A 17,101-nucleotide genomic window follows, 5' to 3' on the forward strand; every position below is an offset into this window, starting at 1 on the left:
TGCTTATTGGCTTTCTTCCTAGGCTCATGTTCGGTTACCTTTCTTGTATGTTCCAGGACCACCTGTCCAGAAGTGGAACCACCCATGGTAGGCCAGGCCCTCCTACATCAATTATTAATCAAGAAAATCATTAATACTATGGACTTGTTGTGGTGGTTTGGCTCTTATTTTTGAATGTTTGATTGACAGTTGGACTGTTGGGAAGGATTAAGAGGGGTTGTCTTTGTTTGGGAAAGTGTGTCACTGCAGAGGGGGCTTGATGTTTCAAAAGCCAACGCCAGGCCCAGTTTCCCCTTCCCACCCTCCCACCTTCCCTCCTTCCCTCTCTCCCTCCCTGCATCCTGCCTCTGCTCTCCTTGCCCCCACATCCAACTTGCTGATAAAATTTAAGCTTTCAGCTGCTGCTCAGGCACATGCCTGCTGCTGTACTCCCCACCATAATGGTCAAAGACTAACCCTGTGAAACAGAAAGCAAACTCCCAATGAAATGTTTTCTTTGAAATGCTGCCTCGGCCATGGTGTCTCTTCGCAGCAATAGAACAGTAACTGAGACACAGGCCTCTAGGTCGACCTGAGGGAGGCAATTCCTTGACTGAGCTTCCTTCTTCCCAGCTAGGTCTAGGTTTGTCTCCAGATGTTAAAATCTAACCAGCACAGAACCTGTTTCAGCTGTATCCGACATTTCCAACAGTTCCTTTTTGTACATTCCTAGCTGTCCATTTCTGATTGGCACTTACTTGCGATGGACAATGATGGACCCTTAACTATCCTAACCACCCTCTGTAAAAATGTTTCATTATATGCTGCTAACCCTTGAATGTCTTATATATCTATAGAAATGTTTGGAAAGACAATGAAAACAGCAGTTAAGGATGTTAAACAAAGACATCACATGTAGGTTTTTACAAAAAAAAGCTACTTCCAGGTGCTGTAATAGTACTTTTGCTGTCAGATTTAGTCTAGTTCCTTGTTTTGAACTAGGCTATGTCTCACAGAGACTCATAACCAGTTACGTTCCTGAGATTAAGTGACTGTTGCTGTGAGAAAATGTCCAGTGCTCAGGCAGACATGGGAAAAGGGAGTCAGACATCTCCAACACCCTCTCTAAGGCTCTGAAAACATCACAAGAAGAGGGTAGAAAGGAGCTCATAGGACTGAGGATGCTAACCAAATTGAGAAGCCATGAAAGTTCCAAGGTTTAGAAAGATGCTGACCCCACACCCAAGACTGAAAAATCAGGACACAATCCCTAAGAAGAGGATACTCTCTGACTGGCCGATACATATGTATCCATTAGTCATAACTCACACTGTGATAGGGCTGCCGTTAAGTAGCCTTCCATGTGCCTGTAAGTAACCTCTCCTATGCTCCTAGATGTAACCCCAAATAAACTCATTGGTACACTGAACTAGACTCTGGTAAAATCATCTCTCTGATCTACATAGGTACCCTATCTACAGTGAATAGAAACTTGTTGGGTTCTTTTCAGGAAAAACAAAACAAAACAAAACAAAACAAAACCACAGAATAAGACGAAAGTGAAGCTACAGCTATAATATGAAACCATATTATCTAGGGGAGCATCTCAAATGGTTTTGAGTTCAGTCTCTTCACTTTCAATTAGTGAAAGAAGAGACACACAGGGAAAGGACAAATTCAAATAAAGTATGATTTGGACGTGAATGATAGCCCTTTGGTGTGTGTTAATGCTTTCAAACTGGTTTAGACAGGCGGTATCTTAATGGATAATTCTCTAAAACATATTGTAGCTAGCAATGATCACTAGCCAAAATGTGAAACAGTAGTGAGCTGAAGTCTTTTTCATGGTCTAGACCTCAGATCACACAGCATTCTAAGACTAAAGCTCACCATTTTGTGCTGTCACTGTTCGCTATAGAAACAGTGATGTCATGAACTTTAAGTTCTAGGGCCAGCTGGCAAGTAAGGCTTTAGGAGAGTATGGAGGGTTGAGAAAAGACATACCATCTTGAGGCAGACTGGAAGAGTCATCCCAGCATCCCAGTTCTCCAGAAAAGAACCATCCAACGGTCCCAAATGATTGCCTACTGTGGTACTGCAAAGGTAGAAGCATCTTCTACTTCTTTTGGCTAGTATGGGAGGTATCTTGTTAGTGGCTAAGGCAGCCCCCTGGATTTTACTTTTCATTTCATTTGGGATAACTAAGAACGACTTGGGTCAAAATTTCTCTCTTTCAACACAAATCTAAAGATCTTTTGCCACATAACTCTGGTTCTGTAGTGGGAAATTCAAAGAGAGGCAAACTAAACTGGGAAAACACTTTCAGTTTATAAAGACTGGAGGTAATTCTGTATGTGAAAGCTACAATCCTTCAGCAAATTGGTAATGAGTGGGATTAGATTATTCTTAAAGTCTAGTAGGAAAAAGGAATGGGATGCTTGATACTGAGTGGTTGTGAACTGTGTAAAATGTTATAAAATACATGTGCCCGCAGATATAATGAAAGGTTGTCCTCCAGCAGGTAGCTTAGCATATTCTGGCTATGAAAAGGTTACTGAGTTTTCCAGGCGTGCCATGCCTTGGCTCAGGTTGCTATAGCACTGGGTATTGTGACCCAACAAAGCCCCTCATCACACCCCAGGGCAAGAGCCAGCAGGGAACAGCTTGGCCCATCAGTCTGGTCCAACAGCTGACCGGGGTAGCAGCAGCTGCAAGTGCCTAAGAACTTGGCACTGCCCACTTCCATCTAAAGGGGCACATCTCCCTTCCGGGTGGCACACATTCAGTCAAAGGTCCAAAAGAACTCCATCACCAAGGTAATGAGTTTACACATTTTTTTTTTTTACTGAATTTTTAAGATCCAAATCTCACAAGGGATCTCTTAGGCTCTGACTTTTTTTGAAGCTAATAGTTGTTCACTAGATCTTCAGAAAAGAAACCCTCTCATCTGAGGGTGTAGGAAGCCCGTTTCTACGAGCCTTTCAAAGGTTTGTAGCGTTTCCTAATTGGAAACATCCCCAAATATCTAGGGAAGTGATCAAGGTAAGTACTGTGTATGAAGATAGTCACTAGATGTTAACATTTTTTAAAAAATGAGGCCGAGATAACACAGGGAGAAAGAGGGAGGAAGGAAAGATGGGGAAAGAAGAGAAGGAAGAGGGAAGAAGGGATGGAAAGAGAGGGAGGGAGAGAGAAGAGGCATGGAAGTGAGAGAGTTGTAGGTGGGGAGAAGGAAGGAGGGAGGCCAAAAGAGGTAGATAGGGGAGAGCAGGGGAGAGAGGTTAGAGAGAGGAGGCACATAGAGAAGGGAGGGGTTAGAGGAAGGAGCTGGATGGAGAAGGGAGGAGTAGAGAACAGAGGAGGGGGAAGGGACAGAAGAGGGATGAAGAGAGGGAGAGGGAAGTTGAAGAGGGAAGGAGAGGATGGAGAACAAACGGAGGAAGTGGAGGGAGGGAGATGGAAGGAGGAGTAAAGGGGGGAGAAAGAGGATGGAGGGGAAGGAGGGGAGGGAGGGAAGGGAGGGGAGGTGGGAGGGGATGGAGGGGAGGGATGAAGAGGAGGAGGGAGTGGGAGGAGGGAGAATAAAGGGAAGGAGGAGGGAGGGGAGGGAGGATGGAGATTAAAGGGAGGGAGGAGGAGGGTAGGGAGGAGGGAGAATAAAGGGAGGGAGGAGGGAGAGTAAAGGGAGGGGGAAGAGGAGTAGGGGGGAGGGAGGACGAAGAGTAAAGGGAGGGAGGAGGGAGAGAGTAAAGGGAGGGAGGAGGGAGAGAGTAAAGGGGGGAGGACGGAGAGTAAAGGGAGGATGGAGAGAGTAACAGGAGGGAGGACAGAGAGTGTAACGGGAGGGAGGAGGGACAGAGAAAGGGAGGGAGGAGGGAGAGTAAAGGGAGGGGGAAGAGAAGTAGGGGGAGGGAGGACAAAGAGCAAAGGGAGGGAGGAGGGAGAGTAAAGGGAGGGAAAAGGGAAAGTGTAAAGGGAGGGAGGAGGGAGAGAGTAAAGGGAGGGAGGAGGGAGAGAGTAAAGGGAGGAGGGAGAGAGTAAAGGGGGAGGAGGGAGAGAGTAAAGGGAGGGAGGAGGGAGAATAAAGGGAGGGAGGAGGGAGAATAAAGGGAGGGAGGAGGGAGAATAAAGGGAGGGAGGAGGGAGAGTAAAGGGAGGGAGGAGGGAGAGTAAAGGGAGGGAGGGAAGAGGGAGAGTAAAGGGAGGGAGGAGGGAGAGTAAAGGGAGGGAGGAGGGAGAGTAAAGGGAGGGAGGAGGGAGAGTAAAGGGAGGGAGGAGGGAGAGTAAAGGGAGGGAGGAGGGAGGAAGATAGCAAAAAGGGAAGGGAGAGAAGGATGAAGAGGGAGGGAGGATGGAGAATAAAGGGAGGGTGAAGGGAACACAGGAAGAAGGGGGAGGAGGTATAGAAAGGGAGGAGGAAGAATGGAAGGAAAGACGATGAAGAGGGAAGGGAGGAAGGGGAGAAAGTACAGAGACTATTCAGAGGAGGAAGAATGGAGGGAGAGGAGAATGGGAAGGAGGAGGGAGGGAGATGGCAGGTGGAGGAGGGAAAGGAGGAGGGAGAAGAGAGGAGAGAAGAGGGAAGATCTAATAATCTGGTGAAAGTAAAGGAGAAAAAGGTATAATTTTATATGTGTGTAAAAATGAATTTCACAGCCCTCTAATACTTAAGAGAAGAACTTTATCTCACTAAATCCTGGAGAAAATACAATGCAAGCCCCAGACACCAAAACACAAGTCTATTGAGCTGTTAACTGGTCTTACACAGCAAAATGCTATCTCTAACTTCTTCGGTGGTCTTTGGACATTTAGCTTGAGGCTGGCTTGGGAAAGGACAACTGTAGGAGCTGCCAGCCACTTGCTTCTTTCTAAAACAAGCTGTTTCTTTCAGAACCTGCTGTCACTTCTCTCATTTAGTTGGGTAGACATAAATCATAGAATCCCTAGTCTCTAGACTTGCTTCCTCACGCACTCCTTGTTTTTGCTTCTTCCTGAAGATGTCTGACGATATTGACTGGTTACACAGCCGCAGGGGTGTGTGCAAGGTAGATCTTTACAGCCCCAAAGGACAACAAGATCAGGACCGAAAAGTGGTAAGATACAAACTGAACTCAAAGGAGTAGAAACATTTTCCATATGAGTACAGATATGCTGGAGGCCAACATAAACTCATGAAAGCTGATATGTGGCTTCTCCAAGCATCCAAGCAGAGTATGGGCTTTCAGATGCCATAACACACGGACATCACACGAGGTGAATCAGAGGAGGGGCAGAGTGAAGAGTGACGTAAGTCAATGAGGAGCCTGTAGGGAAGGAAGGAGAAGCCTAAGAGGGGAGGAGCCTAAGAGGGAGGGGCCTATGAGGGGAGTGGCTAGTGATAGGAGGTGCCTAGTGGAGGGAGGGGCCTAAGAGGGAGAGGGCCTAAGTGGGGAGGGCCTAGAAGAGGAGGGGCCTAAGGGAGGAAGAACCTAAAGGGGAGGAACCCAAGGGGAGGGGCCTATGAGGGGAGTGGCCTAAGAGGAGAGGAGCCTAAGGGAGGGGAGGGGCCTGAGAGGGGAGGAGCCTAAGAGGGAGTGACCTATGAGGGGAGTGGCTAGTGTGAGGAGGTTCTTAGTGGAGGGAGGGCCTAAAAGGGGAGGGGCCTAAGGGAAGACCCTAAGAGGGAGGAGCCTAGGGGAGGGTCCTATGAGGGGGGGGGCCTACAGGAAGGAAGGGGCCTGCAAGGGGGAGGAGCCTAAAAGAAAGAAGCCTATAAGGGGAGTGGCTAGTGGAGGGAGGGGCCTAAGAGGGGAGGCCCCAAAGGGGAGGGGCCAAAGAGGGGAGAGGCCTAAAAGGAAGAAGGGGCCTGAGAGGAGTACCCTAAAAGGGAGGGGCCTATGATGGGAGGGGCTAGTAAGAGGTGGTACCTAGTGGAGGGAGAGGCCTAAGAGGGAGGCATCTGAGAGGGGAGGAGCCTCAGAGGGAGGGCTTACAAGGGAGGATTGAGGGGAGAAGCCTGAGAAGGGAGAAGCCTGAAATGGGGAGGGTGTCGGAAGGGAGGGGCCTAAAGGAAGGGAGGGTCCTATGAAAGGAGAGGCCAATGAGAGGAGGATCCTAGGGAAGGGAGGGGGACATAAGAGCTGAGAGGACAGAGGCTAACAGGGAGGGGTCTAAAAGAAGAGGCACCTAAGGGAGAGGGAGCCAAAGAGGGAGGGGACTATGAGAAGAGGGGCCAATGAAAGAGAAGCCCAGGGAGGGAGGGGCCTAGAAGTGAGGGGCTTGAGATGGGAGCAGCCTGTGAGGGGAGGGGCTAATGAGAGGAGGAGCCTAGGGTAGGGAGGGGCCTAAGAGGGGAGGAGCCTAAGAGGGAGGGGCCCATGAGAGAAGGGGACAATGAGTGGAGGAGACTAGGGGAGGGAGGGGCCTAAGAGTGAGGGGTCTGAGTGGGAAGGAGCCTATGGAGGGGATATGGGGAAAGAAGCCTGGGGAGATAGGGGTCTGAAATGGGGAGAGGCCTAAGTTGGAATGGACCTAAGGAACAGAGGGACCTGAGAGGGGAGGAACTTAAGAGGAAGAAGCCTATGATAGGAGGGGCTAATGACAGGAGGAGCCTAAGGGAGGGAGGGGCCACAGAGTGAGGGGACAGAGAGGGGAGGAGTTTAAGAGGGAGGGGCTGATGAGTGCAGGACACTAGGGGAGGGAGGGGCCTAAGAAGGAGGGGTTGGAGAGGGGAGGAGCTTAAGAGGGAGGGACTGATGAGGGGAGGGGCCAATGAGAGGAAGAACCAAGGGAGGGAGGGGCCTAAGAGTGAGGGGTCAGAGAGGGGAGGGGCTTCAGAGGGAGGGACTGATGAGGGGAGGGGCCAATGAGAGGAGGAACCAAGGGAGGGAAGGGCCTAAGAGTGAGGGGTCGGAGAGGGGAGGATCTAAGAGGGAGGGGCCCATGAGGGGAGGGGCCAATGAGAGGAGGAGACTAGGGGAGGGAGGGGCCTAAGAGTGAAGGGACTGAGAGGGGAGGAGTCTAAGAAGGAGGGGCTGATGAGGGGAGGGAACAATGAAAGGAGGGACCTAGGGGAGGGAGGGGCCTAAGAGTGAGGGGTCTGAGAGGGGAGGAGTCTAAGAGGGAGGGACTGATGAGGGGAGGAGACTAGGGGAGGGCGGGGCCAAACAGTGAGGGGACTGAGAGGGGAGGAGCCTAAACAGGAGGGGCCGATGAGGGGAGGGGCCAATGAGAGGAGGAACCAAGGGAGGGAGGGGCCTAAGAGTGAGGTGTCTGAGAGGGGAGGAGCCTAAGAGGGAAGGGCCGATGAGGGGAGGGGCCAATGAGAGGAGGGACCTAGGGGAGGGAGGGGGGAGGAGCTTAAACAGGAGGGCCCATGAGGGGAGGGGCCAATGAGGGGAGGGACCTAGGGGCGGGAGGGGCCTAAGAGTGAGGAGTCTGAGAGGGGAGGAGCCTAAGAGGGAAGGGCCGATGAGGGGAGGGGCCAATGAGAGGAGGGACCTAGGGGAGGGAGGGGCCTAAGAGTGAGGGGTTGGAGGGGGAGGAGTCTAAGAGGGAGGGACTGATGAGGGGAGGAGACTAGGGGAGGGCGGGGCCAAACAGTGAGGGGACTGAGAGGGGAGGAGCCTAAACAGGAGGGGCCGATGAGGGGAGGGGCCAATGAGAGGAGGAACCAAGGGAGGGAGGGGCCTAAGAGTGAGGTGTCTGAGAGGGGAGGAGCCTAAGAGGGAAGGGCCGAAGAGGGGAGGGGACAATGAGAGGAGGGACCTAGGGGAGGGAGGGGGGAGGAGCTTAAACAGGAGGGCCCATGAGGGGAGGGGCCAATGAGGGGAGGGACCTAGGGGCGGGAGGGGCCTAAGAGTGAGGAGTCTGAGAGGGGAGGAGCCTAAGAGGGAAGGGCCGATGAGGGGAGGGGCCAATGAGAGGAGGGACCTAGGGGCGGGAGGGGCCTAAGAGTGAGGAGTCTGAGAGGGGAGGAGCCTAAGAGGGAAGGGCCGATGAGGGGAGGGGCCAATGAGAGGAGGGACCTAGGGGAGGGAGGGGCCTAAGAGTGAGGGGTTGGAGAGGGGAGGAGTCTAAGAGGGAGGGACTGATGAGGGGAGGAGACTAGGGGAGGGCGGGGCCAAACAGTGAGGGGACTGAGAGGGGAGGAGCCTAAACAGGAGGGGCCGATGAGGGGAGGGGCCAATGAGAGGAGGAACCAAGGGAGGGAGGGGCCTAAGAGTGAGGTGTCTGAGAGGGGAGGAGCCTAAGAGGGAAGGGCCGATGAGGGGAGGGGCCAATGAGAGGAGGGACCTAGGGGAGGGAGGGGGGAGGAGCTTAAACAGGAGGGCCCATGAGGGGAGGGGCCAATGAGGGGAGGGACCTAGGGGCGGGAGGGGCCTAAGAGTGAGGAGTCTGAGAGGGGAGGAGCCTAAGAGGGAAGGGCCGATGAGGGGAGGGGCCAATGAGAGGAGGGACCTAGGGGAGGGAGGGGCCTAAGAGTGAGGAGTCTGAGAAGGGAGGAGCCTAAGAGGGAAGGGCCGATGAGGGGAGGGGCCAATGAGAGGAGGGACCTAGGGGAGGGAGGGGGAGGAGCTTAAACAGGAGGGCCCATGAGGGGAGGGGCCAATGAGGGGAGGGACCTAGGGGCGGGAGGGGCCTAAGAGTGAGGAGTCTGAGAGGGGAGGAGCCTAAGAGGGAAGGGCCGATGAGGGGAGGGGCCAATGAGAGGAGGGACCTAGGGGAGGGAGGGGCCTAAGAGTGAGGAGTCTGAGAAGGGAGGAGCCTAAGAGGGAAGGGCCGATGAGGGGAGGGGCCAATGAGAGGAGGGACCTAGGGGAGGGAGGGGCCTAAGAGTGAGGAGTCTGAGAGGGGAGGAGCCTAAGAGGGAAGGGCCGATGAGGGGAGGGGCCAATGAGAGGAGGGACCTAGGGGAGGGAGGGGCCTAAGAGTGAGGGGTTGGAGGGGGAGGAGTCTAAGAGGGAGGGACTGATGAGGGGAGGAGACTAGGGGAGGGCGGGGCCAAACAGTGAGGGGACTGAGAGGGGAGGAGCCTAAACAGGAGGGGCCGATGAGGGGAGGGGCCAATGAGAGGAGGAACCAAGGGAGGGAGGGGCCTAAGAGTGAGGGGTCGGAGAGGGGAGGAGTCTAAGAAGGAGGGACTGATGAGGGGAGGGGCCAACGAGAGGAGGAACCAAGGGAGGGAGGGGCCTAAGAGTGAGGGGTCTGAGAAGGGAGGAGTCTAAGAGGGTGGGGCCCATGAGGGGAGGGGCCAATGAGAGGAGGAGACTAGGAGAGGGAGGGGCCTAAGAGTGAAGGGACTGAGAGGGGAGGGGTCTAAGAAGGAGGGGCTGATGAGGGGAGGGAACAATGAAAGGAGGGACCTAGGGGAGGGAGGGGCCTAAGAGTGAGGGGTTGGAGAGGGGAGGAGTCTAAGAGGGAGGGACTGATGAGGGGAGGAGACTAGGGGAGGGCGGGGCCAAAGAGGGAGGGGTCGGAGAGGGGAGGAGCTTAAACAGGAGGGGCCCCATGAGGGGAGGGACCTAGGGGAGGGGAGGGGCCTAAGAGTGAGGGGTCTGAGAAGGGAGGAGCCTAAGAAGGAGGGACTGATGAGGGGAGGGGCCAATGAGAGGAGGAACCAAGGGAGGGAGGGGCCTAAGAGTGAGGGGTCGGAGAGGGGAGGAGCCTAAGAGTGAGGGGTCTGAGAAGGGAGGAGCCTAAGAAGGAGGGGCCGATGAGGGGAGGGGCCAATGAGAGGAGGGACCTAGGGGAGGGAGGGGGCCTAAGAGTGAGGGGTCTGAGAGGGGAGGAGCCTAAGAAGGAGGGGCCGATGAGGGGAGGGGCCAATGAGAGGAGGGACCTAGGGGAGGGGGGGCCTAAGAGTGAGGGGTTGGAGAGGGGAGGAGTCTAAGAGGGAGGGACTGATGAGGGGAGGAGACTAGGGGAGGGCGGGGCCAAACAGTGAGGGGACTGAGAGGGGAGGAGCCTAAACAGGAGGGGCCGATGAGGGGAGGGGCCAATGAGAGGAGGAACCAAGGGAGGGAGGGGCCTAAGAGTGAGGGGTCGGAGAGGGGAGGGGCTTAAACAGGAGGGCCGATGAGGGGAGGGGCCAATGAGAGGAGGAACCAAGGGAGGGAGGGGCCTAAGAGTGAGGGGTCGGAGAGGGGAGGGGCTTAAACAGGAGGGCCGATGAGGGGAGGGGACAATGAGAGGAGGGACCAAGGGAGGGAGGGGCCTAAGAGTGAGGGGTCTGAGAGGGGAGGAGTCTAAGAGGGTGGGGCCCATGAGGGGAGGGGCCAATGAGAGGAGGAGACTAGGGGAGGGAGGGGCCTAAGAGTGAAGGGACTGAGAGGGGAGGGGTCTAAGAAGGAGGGGCTGATGAGGGGAGGGAACAATGAAAGGAGGGACCTAGGGGCGGGAGGGGCCTAAGAGTGAGGGGTCTGAGAGGGGAGGAGTCTAAGAAGGAGGGACTGATGAGGGGAGGGGCCAATGAGAGGAGGAACCAAGGGAGGGAGGGGCCTAAGAGTGAGGAGTCTGAGAGGGGAGGAGTCTAAGAAGGAGGGACTGATGAGGGGAGGGGCCAATGAGAGGAGGAACCAAGGGAGGGAGGGGCCTAAGAGTGAGGAGTCTGAGAGGGGAGGAGTCTAAGAGGGAGGGGCTGATGATGGGAGGAGACTAGGGGAGGGCGGGCCAAAGAGGGAGGGGTCGAAGAGGGGAGGAGCTTAAACAGGAGGGCCCCACGAGGGGAGGGGCCAATGAGAGGAAGAACCAAGGGAGGGAGGGGCCTAAGAGTGAGGGGTTGGAGAGGGGAGGAGCTTAAACAGGAGGGCCCATGAGGGGAGGGGCCAATGAGAGGAGGGACCTAGGGGAGGGAGGGGCCTAAGAGTGAGGGGTCTGAGAGGGGAGGGGTCTAAGAAGGAGGGTTCTATGAGGGGAGGGGCCAATGAGAGGAGGGACCAAGGGAGGGAGGGGCCTAAGAGTGAAGGGACTGAGAGGGGAGGAGCCTAAGAGGGAGGGGCCCATGAGGGGAGGGGCCAATGAGCAGAAGACCTTAGGAGAGGGAGGGGCCTAAGAGGGAGGGACCTGAGAAGAGAGTGCCTAGATGGGGAGCAGCCAATGAGGGGGAAGCCTGGGAGACGTCTAAGAGGGGAAGAACCTAAGAGGGAGAGGCCATAGAGATGAGGAGCCTAAGAGGGGTGGGGCCTAAGAGAGGAGGGACTTAAGGGCAGACGCCTAAGGGAAGGGGCCTACAAAGGCAGAGCCTAGGAGGAAGAGACCTAAAAAGGGAGGGGCCTGTGAAGAGAGGGGCCTAAGGGAAGGGAGGGGCCTGAGAGGGGAGGGGACAATGAGAGGAGCTAGGGGAGGGAGGGGTCTGAGAGAGGGCTCTAAGAGGGGAGGAGCCTGAGAGGGAGTGGCCTATGAGGGGTGGAGCATAAGGGGAGGGACCTAAGAGGAGAGGAGCCTAAGAGGGGAGAGGCCTAAGGGGAGGGAGGAGCCTGAGAGGATGAGGAACCTAAGAGGAAGGGACCTATGGGGGGAGGGGCCAATGAAAGGAGGAGCCTATGAGGGGAGTGAGGGGCCTAGGGAGAGGTAGGGGCCTGAGAGGGGGAGGAGCCTGAGAGGGGGAGGAGCCTGAGGGGAGGGAGGGGCCTTCAAATGGGGTGAAGCCTAAGAGGAAGGGCCTAAGAGGGGAGAGGCCTACAAGAGGAGGGAGGGGCCTAAGAGGGGAGGAGCCTGAGGGGGAGGGGCTTGAGAGAGAGGAGCATAGTGGAAGGAGGGGCTGAAAGTGGGAGGAGCCTAAGAGGGAGGGGCCTAAGAGGAGAGAGGGGCCTAATAGGAAGGGAGGAGTGCTGGTTGCCTAGTAACCAGCTTCTATTACCTAATACTACTTAAGTCATAATGTTTAGCTACCAATAAGCTGCACTGGGTCCACCTCAGGAGGGCAAATTACTTCAACTATTTCATACTCTTTCCTAAATTTTAAAGTATTTAGGTAGTACTTGTTTTCATCTTGATCAAGTACCATTCATTTTATTATTTACTTGCTGTACAATTTTGAAGCATTAAAAATGATTTATATTTAAACATGACTATTTTCCTAAGCAATATTATTTGTAACACCACAAGCTGCATATTCTACTATAATGTACTACTAAAAGGTTTGATATTATCGACAGTGAAATAGCACATCTTGAGAAAGACTGATGTAATGGAAAATGCCCTAAATTTGAAGTTAAGGGAATACAAATTCTGGCACAAAAATCAGCCATGCCATCTCAGGTTTTTTCCAATCAATGTTTATGGATATTTTCTTTTGAACTACACTATTTTCTTTTGTGCCACATTCTGCTTAGAAATTTGCATACACTATCGATTAATTTGCCCAAAGAATTGCATGAGGTAAGTGTGATTATCATTTTCAAGAGAGAAATTGTAACCTTTTGTCCAGAGCTTATCTAAATTTGCCCTCCTAATTTTGTACAGATATGCTTCGTGGATGTGTCCACCTTGAATGTGGAAGATAAAGATTCTAAGGTGGGTATTACTTGCTCAAAGTTGAAGAGGGTGAAAAAAATGAGTGGGAAGGGTTTTCTGTGACATACGGGGAAAGGGAAAGGGTGAGGCAGAGGTAGGAAAGGTAGAAGGGACTCAGGGGGAAGGCCCAGGGTATCTGCTTCTGAATTTATTGTCACTCTTGGTAACAAATTTCATTTTAGAAGTCACTTACATCAGTGGTCGGGCTAAATAAAAGCATGGATACACATACTCTGTCCAAAAAGTTGTGAGGTAACAGAATAGGTCTTGAGACTAGAGTCTTGAGTGTCATCAGAGGGCAAATTAGCAATTTTGGAAAATAATCTTGTGTCATTCTTCAAGATCTGGAACACTGAAACCCTACCTCTTATGGAGAAAAGATGACGGGAGACATGACCTTCATGCTGTGAAGTTGTACCTAATGGGTAGAACAGCTTGCAAAAATCTCAAAAGTCAACTTTTCAATAAAAACCTCACCCTTTAATTCCACAGGGTGCTGCTGGTTCCAGGTCTGAAGGCGAATTAAATCTGGAGAATCTGGAAGAAAAAGAGATTATTGTGATCAAGGACACTGAAAAGCAAGACCAGTCTAAGGTGACTTAGCCTCTATCAAATTAGGTTCTATCACTCCTAATTTCTAGGGCTCAATAGTAAGTCTGAGTCAGAGACAGTAAGGAAATGGTTGTCCAATAGGTTCACCAACCTGGAACACATGACATTCTAGAAAACAGAGGACTAAGTTTAGGGTCATGGTAAGTTCCACATGAGGTATTTTTAAATGGTGTTCATTAATCACAAAGGTTCAGGATACCCCCTTTGACTTGGAAGTATCTACTCCAAACAGAACCTTGCTATCCTTGTTCTAAGAAAGATGTACACTTAGTATCATCCTTGCTTACTTACACTGTGCTCATGTGTTTCATATTGCCCACCACTCAGTGCGGAATAAAAATATGGAACAGAGAAAACACATAACAATCAAGAGTTTGAGTACCTAAGAGATTACATACACAAGCTGTGGAAAAGGTTTTCTATCCATATATCCATATGCATATGCATATATATATATATATATATATATATATATATATATATATGCATTTAAAGTAATTTATACAAGCAAAGACACACACATGACTAGCTACATGTCACACTTATAAACACATACATGCATTGATAAATATACTGACTAACTTTTACATACAGAGTTAACACATACAAAGACAAGCAGTTGTACTAATGTACCCACATGTGGAAAACAAATTGACAGTGACTTCTTTACATATTCAGACATACTGACACAAGTGTATGTTTTTCATTCACTAGTATGTACAATTGCAATAAGAAAATAAAAGGGCCTACCCAAACTCTTCAAACACTTATGGAGAGGTATTCTTCTTTTTTTAGACGGAGGGATCTGTGTGTCTTTTCAAACAAGCTCCCTCTGATCCCATAAGTGTCCTCAATTGGCTACTCAACGATCTCCAGAAGTATGCCTTGGGTTTCCAACATGCATTAAGCCCCTCAGCCTCTAGTTGTAAACATAAAGTGGGAGACCTAGAGGGTGAATATCACAAAATACCTTCTGAAAACTGCTACAGTGTGTACGCTGATCAACTAAACATGGATTATTTCAACAAAGGACCTCAAAGCCTACGCCTAGAAATGGCAGCATCCAAAAACACCAACAATAACCAAAGTCCCTCAAATGCTGCAGCCAAATCTCCTAGCAATCAGAGGTCAGTTGCCACCCCGGATGGAGAATGCTCTATGGATGATCTTTCCTTCTATGTCAACCGATTGTCTTCTCTGGTAATTCAAATGGCCCGAAAGGAAATCAAGGACAAATTGGAAGGTGGAAGCAAATGCCTCCATCATTCAATGTATGCATCCACAGGAGAAAAGGGGAAAACCAGCCCCCGAAGCGCTGTCAGCAAGATTGCTTCTGAGATGGCCCATGAAGCTGTAGAACTGACCTCAGCAGAAATGCGAGGCAATGGGGAAGAATGCAGGGATGGCAGGAAAACCTTTCTGTATAGTGAATTATCTAACAAGAACAAGTGTGGAGAGAAGCAGATGTGCCCAAAAGATAGCAAAGAGTTTGCAGATTCCATCAGCAAGGGGCTTATGGTTTATGCAAATCAGGTGGCATCTGACATGATGGTCTCTGTTATGAAAACTTTGAAAGTGCACAGCTGTGGCAAGCCAATTCCAGCTTGTGTGGTCCTGAAGAGAGTATTATTAAAGCACACCAAAGAAATTGTGTCTGATCTGATTGACTCATGCATGAAGAACTTGCATAACATAACAGGGGTCCTGATGACAGACTCAGACTTTGTTTCTGCTGTCAAGAGGAATCTTTTCAATCACGGAAAACAAAATGCAGCGGACATCATGGAGGCCATGTTAAAACGTCTGGTCAGTGCTCTTCTTGGTGAGAAGAAGGAGACTAAATCTCAGAGTCTGGCATATGCAACCTTGAAAGCCGGAACTCATGATCCCAAGTGCAAGAATCAGAGCCTTGAATTCTCAGCTATGAAGGCTGAGATGAAAGGAAAAGATAAGTGCAAAGCGAAAACAGATCCATGCTGCAAGTCACTGACAAGTGCAGAGAAAGTCAGTGAGCATATCCTCAAAGAGAGCCTCACTATGTGGAACCAGAAGCAAGGAAACCAAGGCAGGGTGCCTAACAAAGTATGTGCCAGTAAAGATGAGAAGAGGGAGAAGATCAGTCCTTCCACAGATTCACTGGCCAAAGATCTGATTGTCTCTGCCCTTATGCTGATTCAATACCATCTGACCCAACAAGCAAAGGGCAAAGACATATGTGAAGAGGAGGGCCCTGGCTCCTCCATGGGATATATGTCCCAAAGTACACAATACGAGAAGTGTGGAGGTGGCCAAAGTACTAAATCACTCTCAATGAAGCATTTTGAAAGCTGTGGAGCTCCTGGACCATCCACATGTTCGAAGGAAAGTCAACTGGATTCCCAGAAGCTGGATATGTCAAATATGGTTCTGTCACTGATTCAGAAACTTCTTAGCGAGAGCTCTTTCAGCTGTGATGAGCTAGCTGAAGGTGAGAATAAGCGTTGCGATCCTAGATCAAGCAAAGCAGTTTCCATGCCCAAGAGAGTTGAAGAGCAATGCCCAGACAATCCAGAGATGGACTTCATCAGTGGGATGAAGCAAATGAACCGCCAGTTTATAGACCAACTGGTAGAATCCGTGATGAAACTGTGCCTGATCATGGCTAAGTACAGCAACAATGGAGCAGCCCTGGCCGAGCTGGAAGAACAAGCAGCCCTGGCAGCTGGTGGCCCTAGATGTGGCCGTGAAGGTGCAATGTCACAGTATCACGATGCTCCTGGCCCTGAAGTTATCGTCAATAATCAGTGCTCTACAAGCAACTTGCAGAAGCAGCTGCAGGCTGTCCTGCAATGGATTGCAGCTTCTCAGTTTAATGTGCCCATGCTCTACTTCATGGGAGACGATGACGGACAACTAGAGAAGGTAAGAAATGCACGAACACTCAACAAATCAAAGGTCATATGGGTGGATGTGAGCAGGATAGCATTCGTACATAATCACATTCTCTATCTCCACACACAAGCACACACACACAATTGCAGTTCTCACAGTAGATTCAAGCGAAATCACATAGTTAAATCATTTGCAGTATAGGAGCTGAAACAAAACCATGCAATTTTCCTTAAACCCATGTTAAAGGTTTTTTTTTTTTTTTTTTTTTTTTTTTTTTTTTTTTTTAAGGGATGGAGAGTAGTGGAAACCCCAGACTTTGGCCTAGAAATCTGCACAGACTAACTTGAGGGTCTGTGACCTGTTGAGAAGTACTTAATAAACACAACTGATTTTTCAGAAGGCTTAAGGAAAAAAAGGATAGGCATGTTAGCAGCCTCCAGCTCTGGATCTGTGACATGACTTGAACCCAGCAGGCAGACTCCTGGAGATGTTAGCTCACTTTGCCCAGTGGGTCCTCTTTCTAAAAAGTATCAGACTCTTCAAGCTAACTCTGCTCTCTCCACAGCTCCCTGAAGTTTCAGCCAAGGCAGCAGAGAAAGGGTACAGTGTTGGAGATCTTCTTCAGGAAGTCATGAAGTTTGCCAAGGAGCGCCAACTGGATGAAGCTGTGGGCAACATGGCTAGAAAGCAACTGCTAGACTGGCTTCTCGTTAACCTGTAAGCTGAGGACTCCTTAGACTCCCCTCCATCATCCTCTCCCCGGCAGCAGCAATTCCAGCCCAGCTGGAGCCACCCTCACCGTCCCGCTGCTGAACCGTGACCCAGCAGTCGCACTGTGAAAATACTGGGTGCCCTCCCTGGGCAACATGAATAAAAAACAATTCAAAAATGTGTCATTCTCTTGATTTGGAGGGAAGGGAAGGGAAATGGGCTCCTTTTCCATGGCTGCTAATAGTGTTGGATTTGTGTCCAGATATCACTCTGGGCTATTTTCTGAGTACTCAAGACACAATGTCCCTAAGTGGTCTGTTTCACCAAAACCTCCATTTACAGTTTACTTAGAGTTCTGTCATCTATGACCTTGTTTTTGTTAGAATAGCAAACTCAACTGGATAATCCCTTTCCTAATCCCAGACATACATCT

The 17,101-nt window shown here is 51.0% G+C and overlaps 1 protein-coding gene across 2 annotated transcripts; it reads left to right on the plus strand.

The window, feature by feature from the left end:
- The first annotated feature begins 1,944 nt into the window (after window positions 1-1,944).
- Akap4 (A-kinase anchoring protein 4) lies at window positions 1,945-16,846 on the plus strand. 2 transcript variants are annotated; one of them, XM_036175499.1, is made up of 6 exons: window positions 1,945-2,082; window positions 4,977-5,072; window positions 12,424-12,474; window positions 12,967-13,068; window positions 13,882-15,987; window positions 16,523-16,846. In XM_036175499.1, exons 1-6 carry the CDS (start codon window positions 2,056-2,058, stop codon window positions 16,676-16,678), a joined length of 2,538 nt encoding a protein of 845 aa, XP_036031392.1. In that variant the 5' UTR covers window positions 1,945-2,055; the 3' UTR covers window positions 16,679-16,846. The 2 variants fall into 2 exon arrangements, with proteins under 2 accessions (XP_036031392.1, XP_036031393.1); XM_036175500.1 differs by lacking the exon at window positions 1,945-2,082 and adding an exon at window positions 2,651-2,795.
- The last annotated feature ends 255 nt before the right edge of the window (window positions 16,847-17,101 follow it).

This window comes from Onychomys torridus, chromosome X (genome assembly GCF_903995425.1).
Source record: "Onychomys torridus chromosome X, mOncTor1.1, whole genome shotgun sequence".
In the NCBI taxonomy this organism is placed as follows: Eukaryota; Metazoa; Chordata; class Mammalia; order Rodentia; family Cricetidae; genus Onychomys; species Onychomys torridus.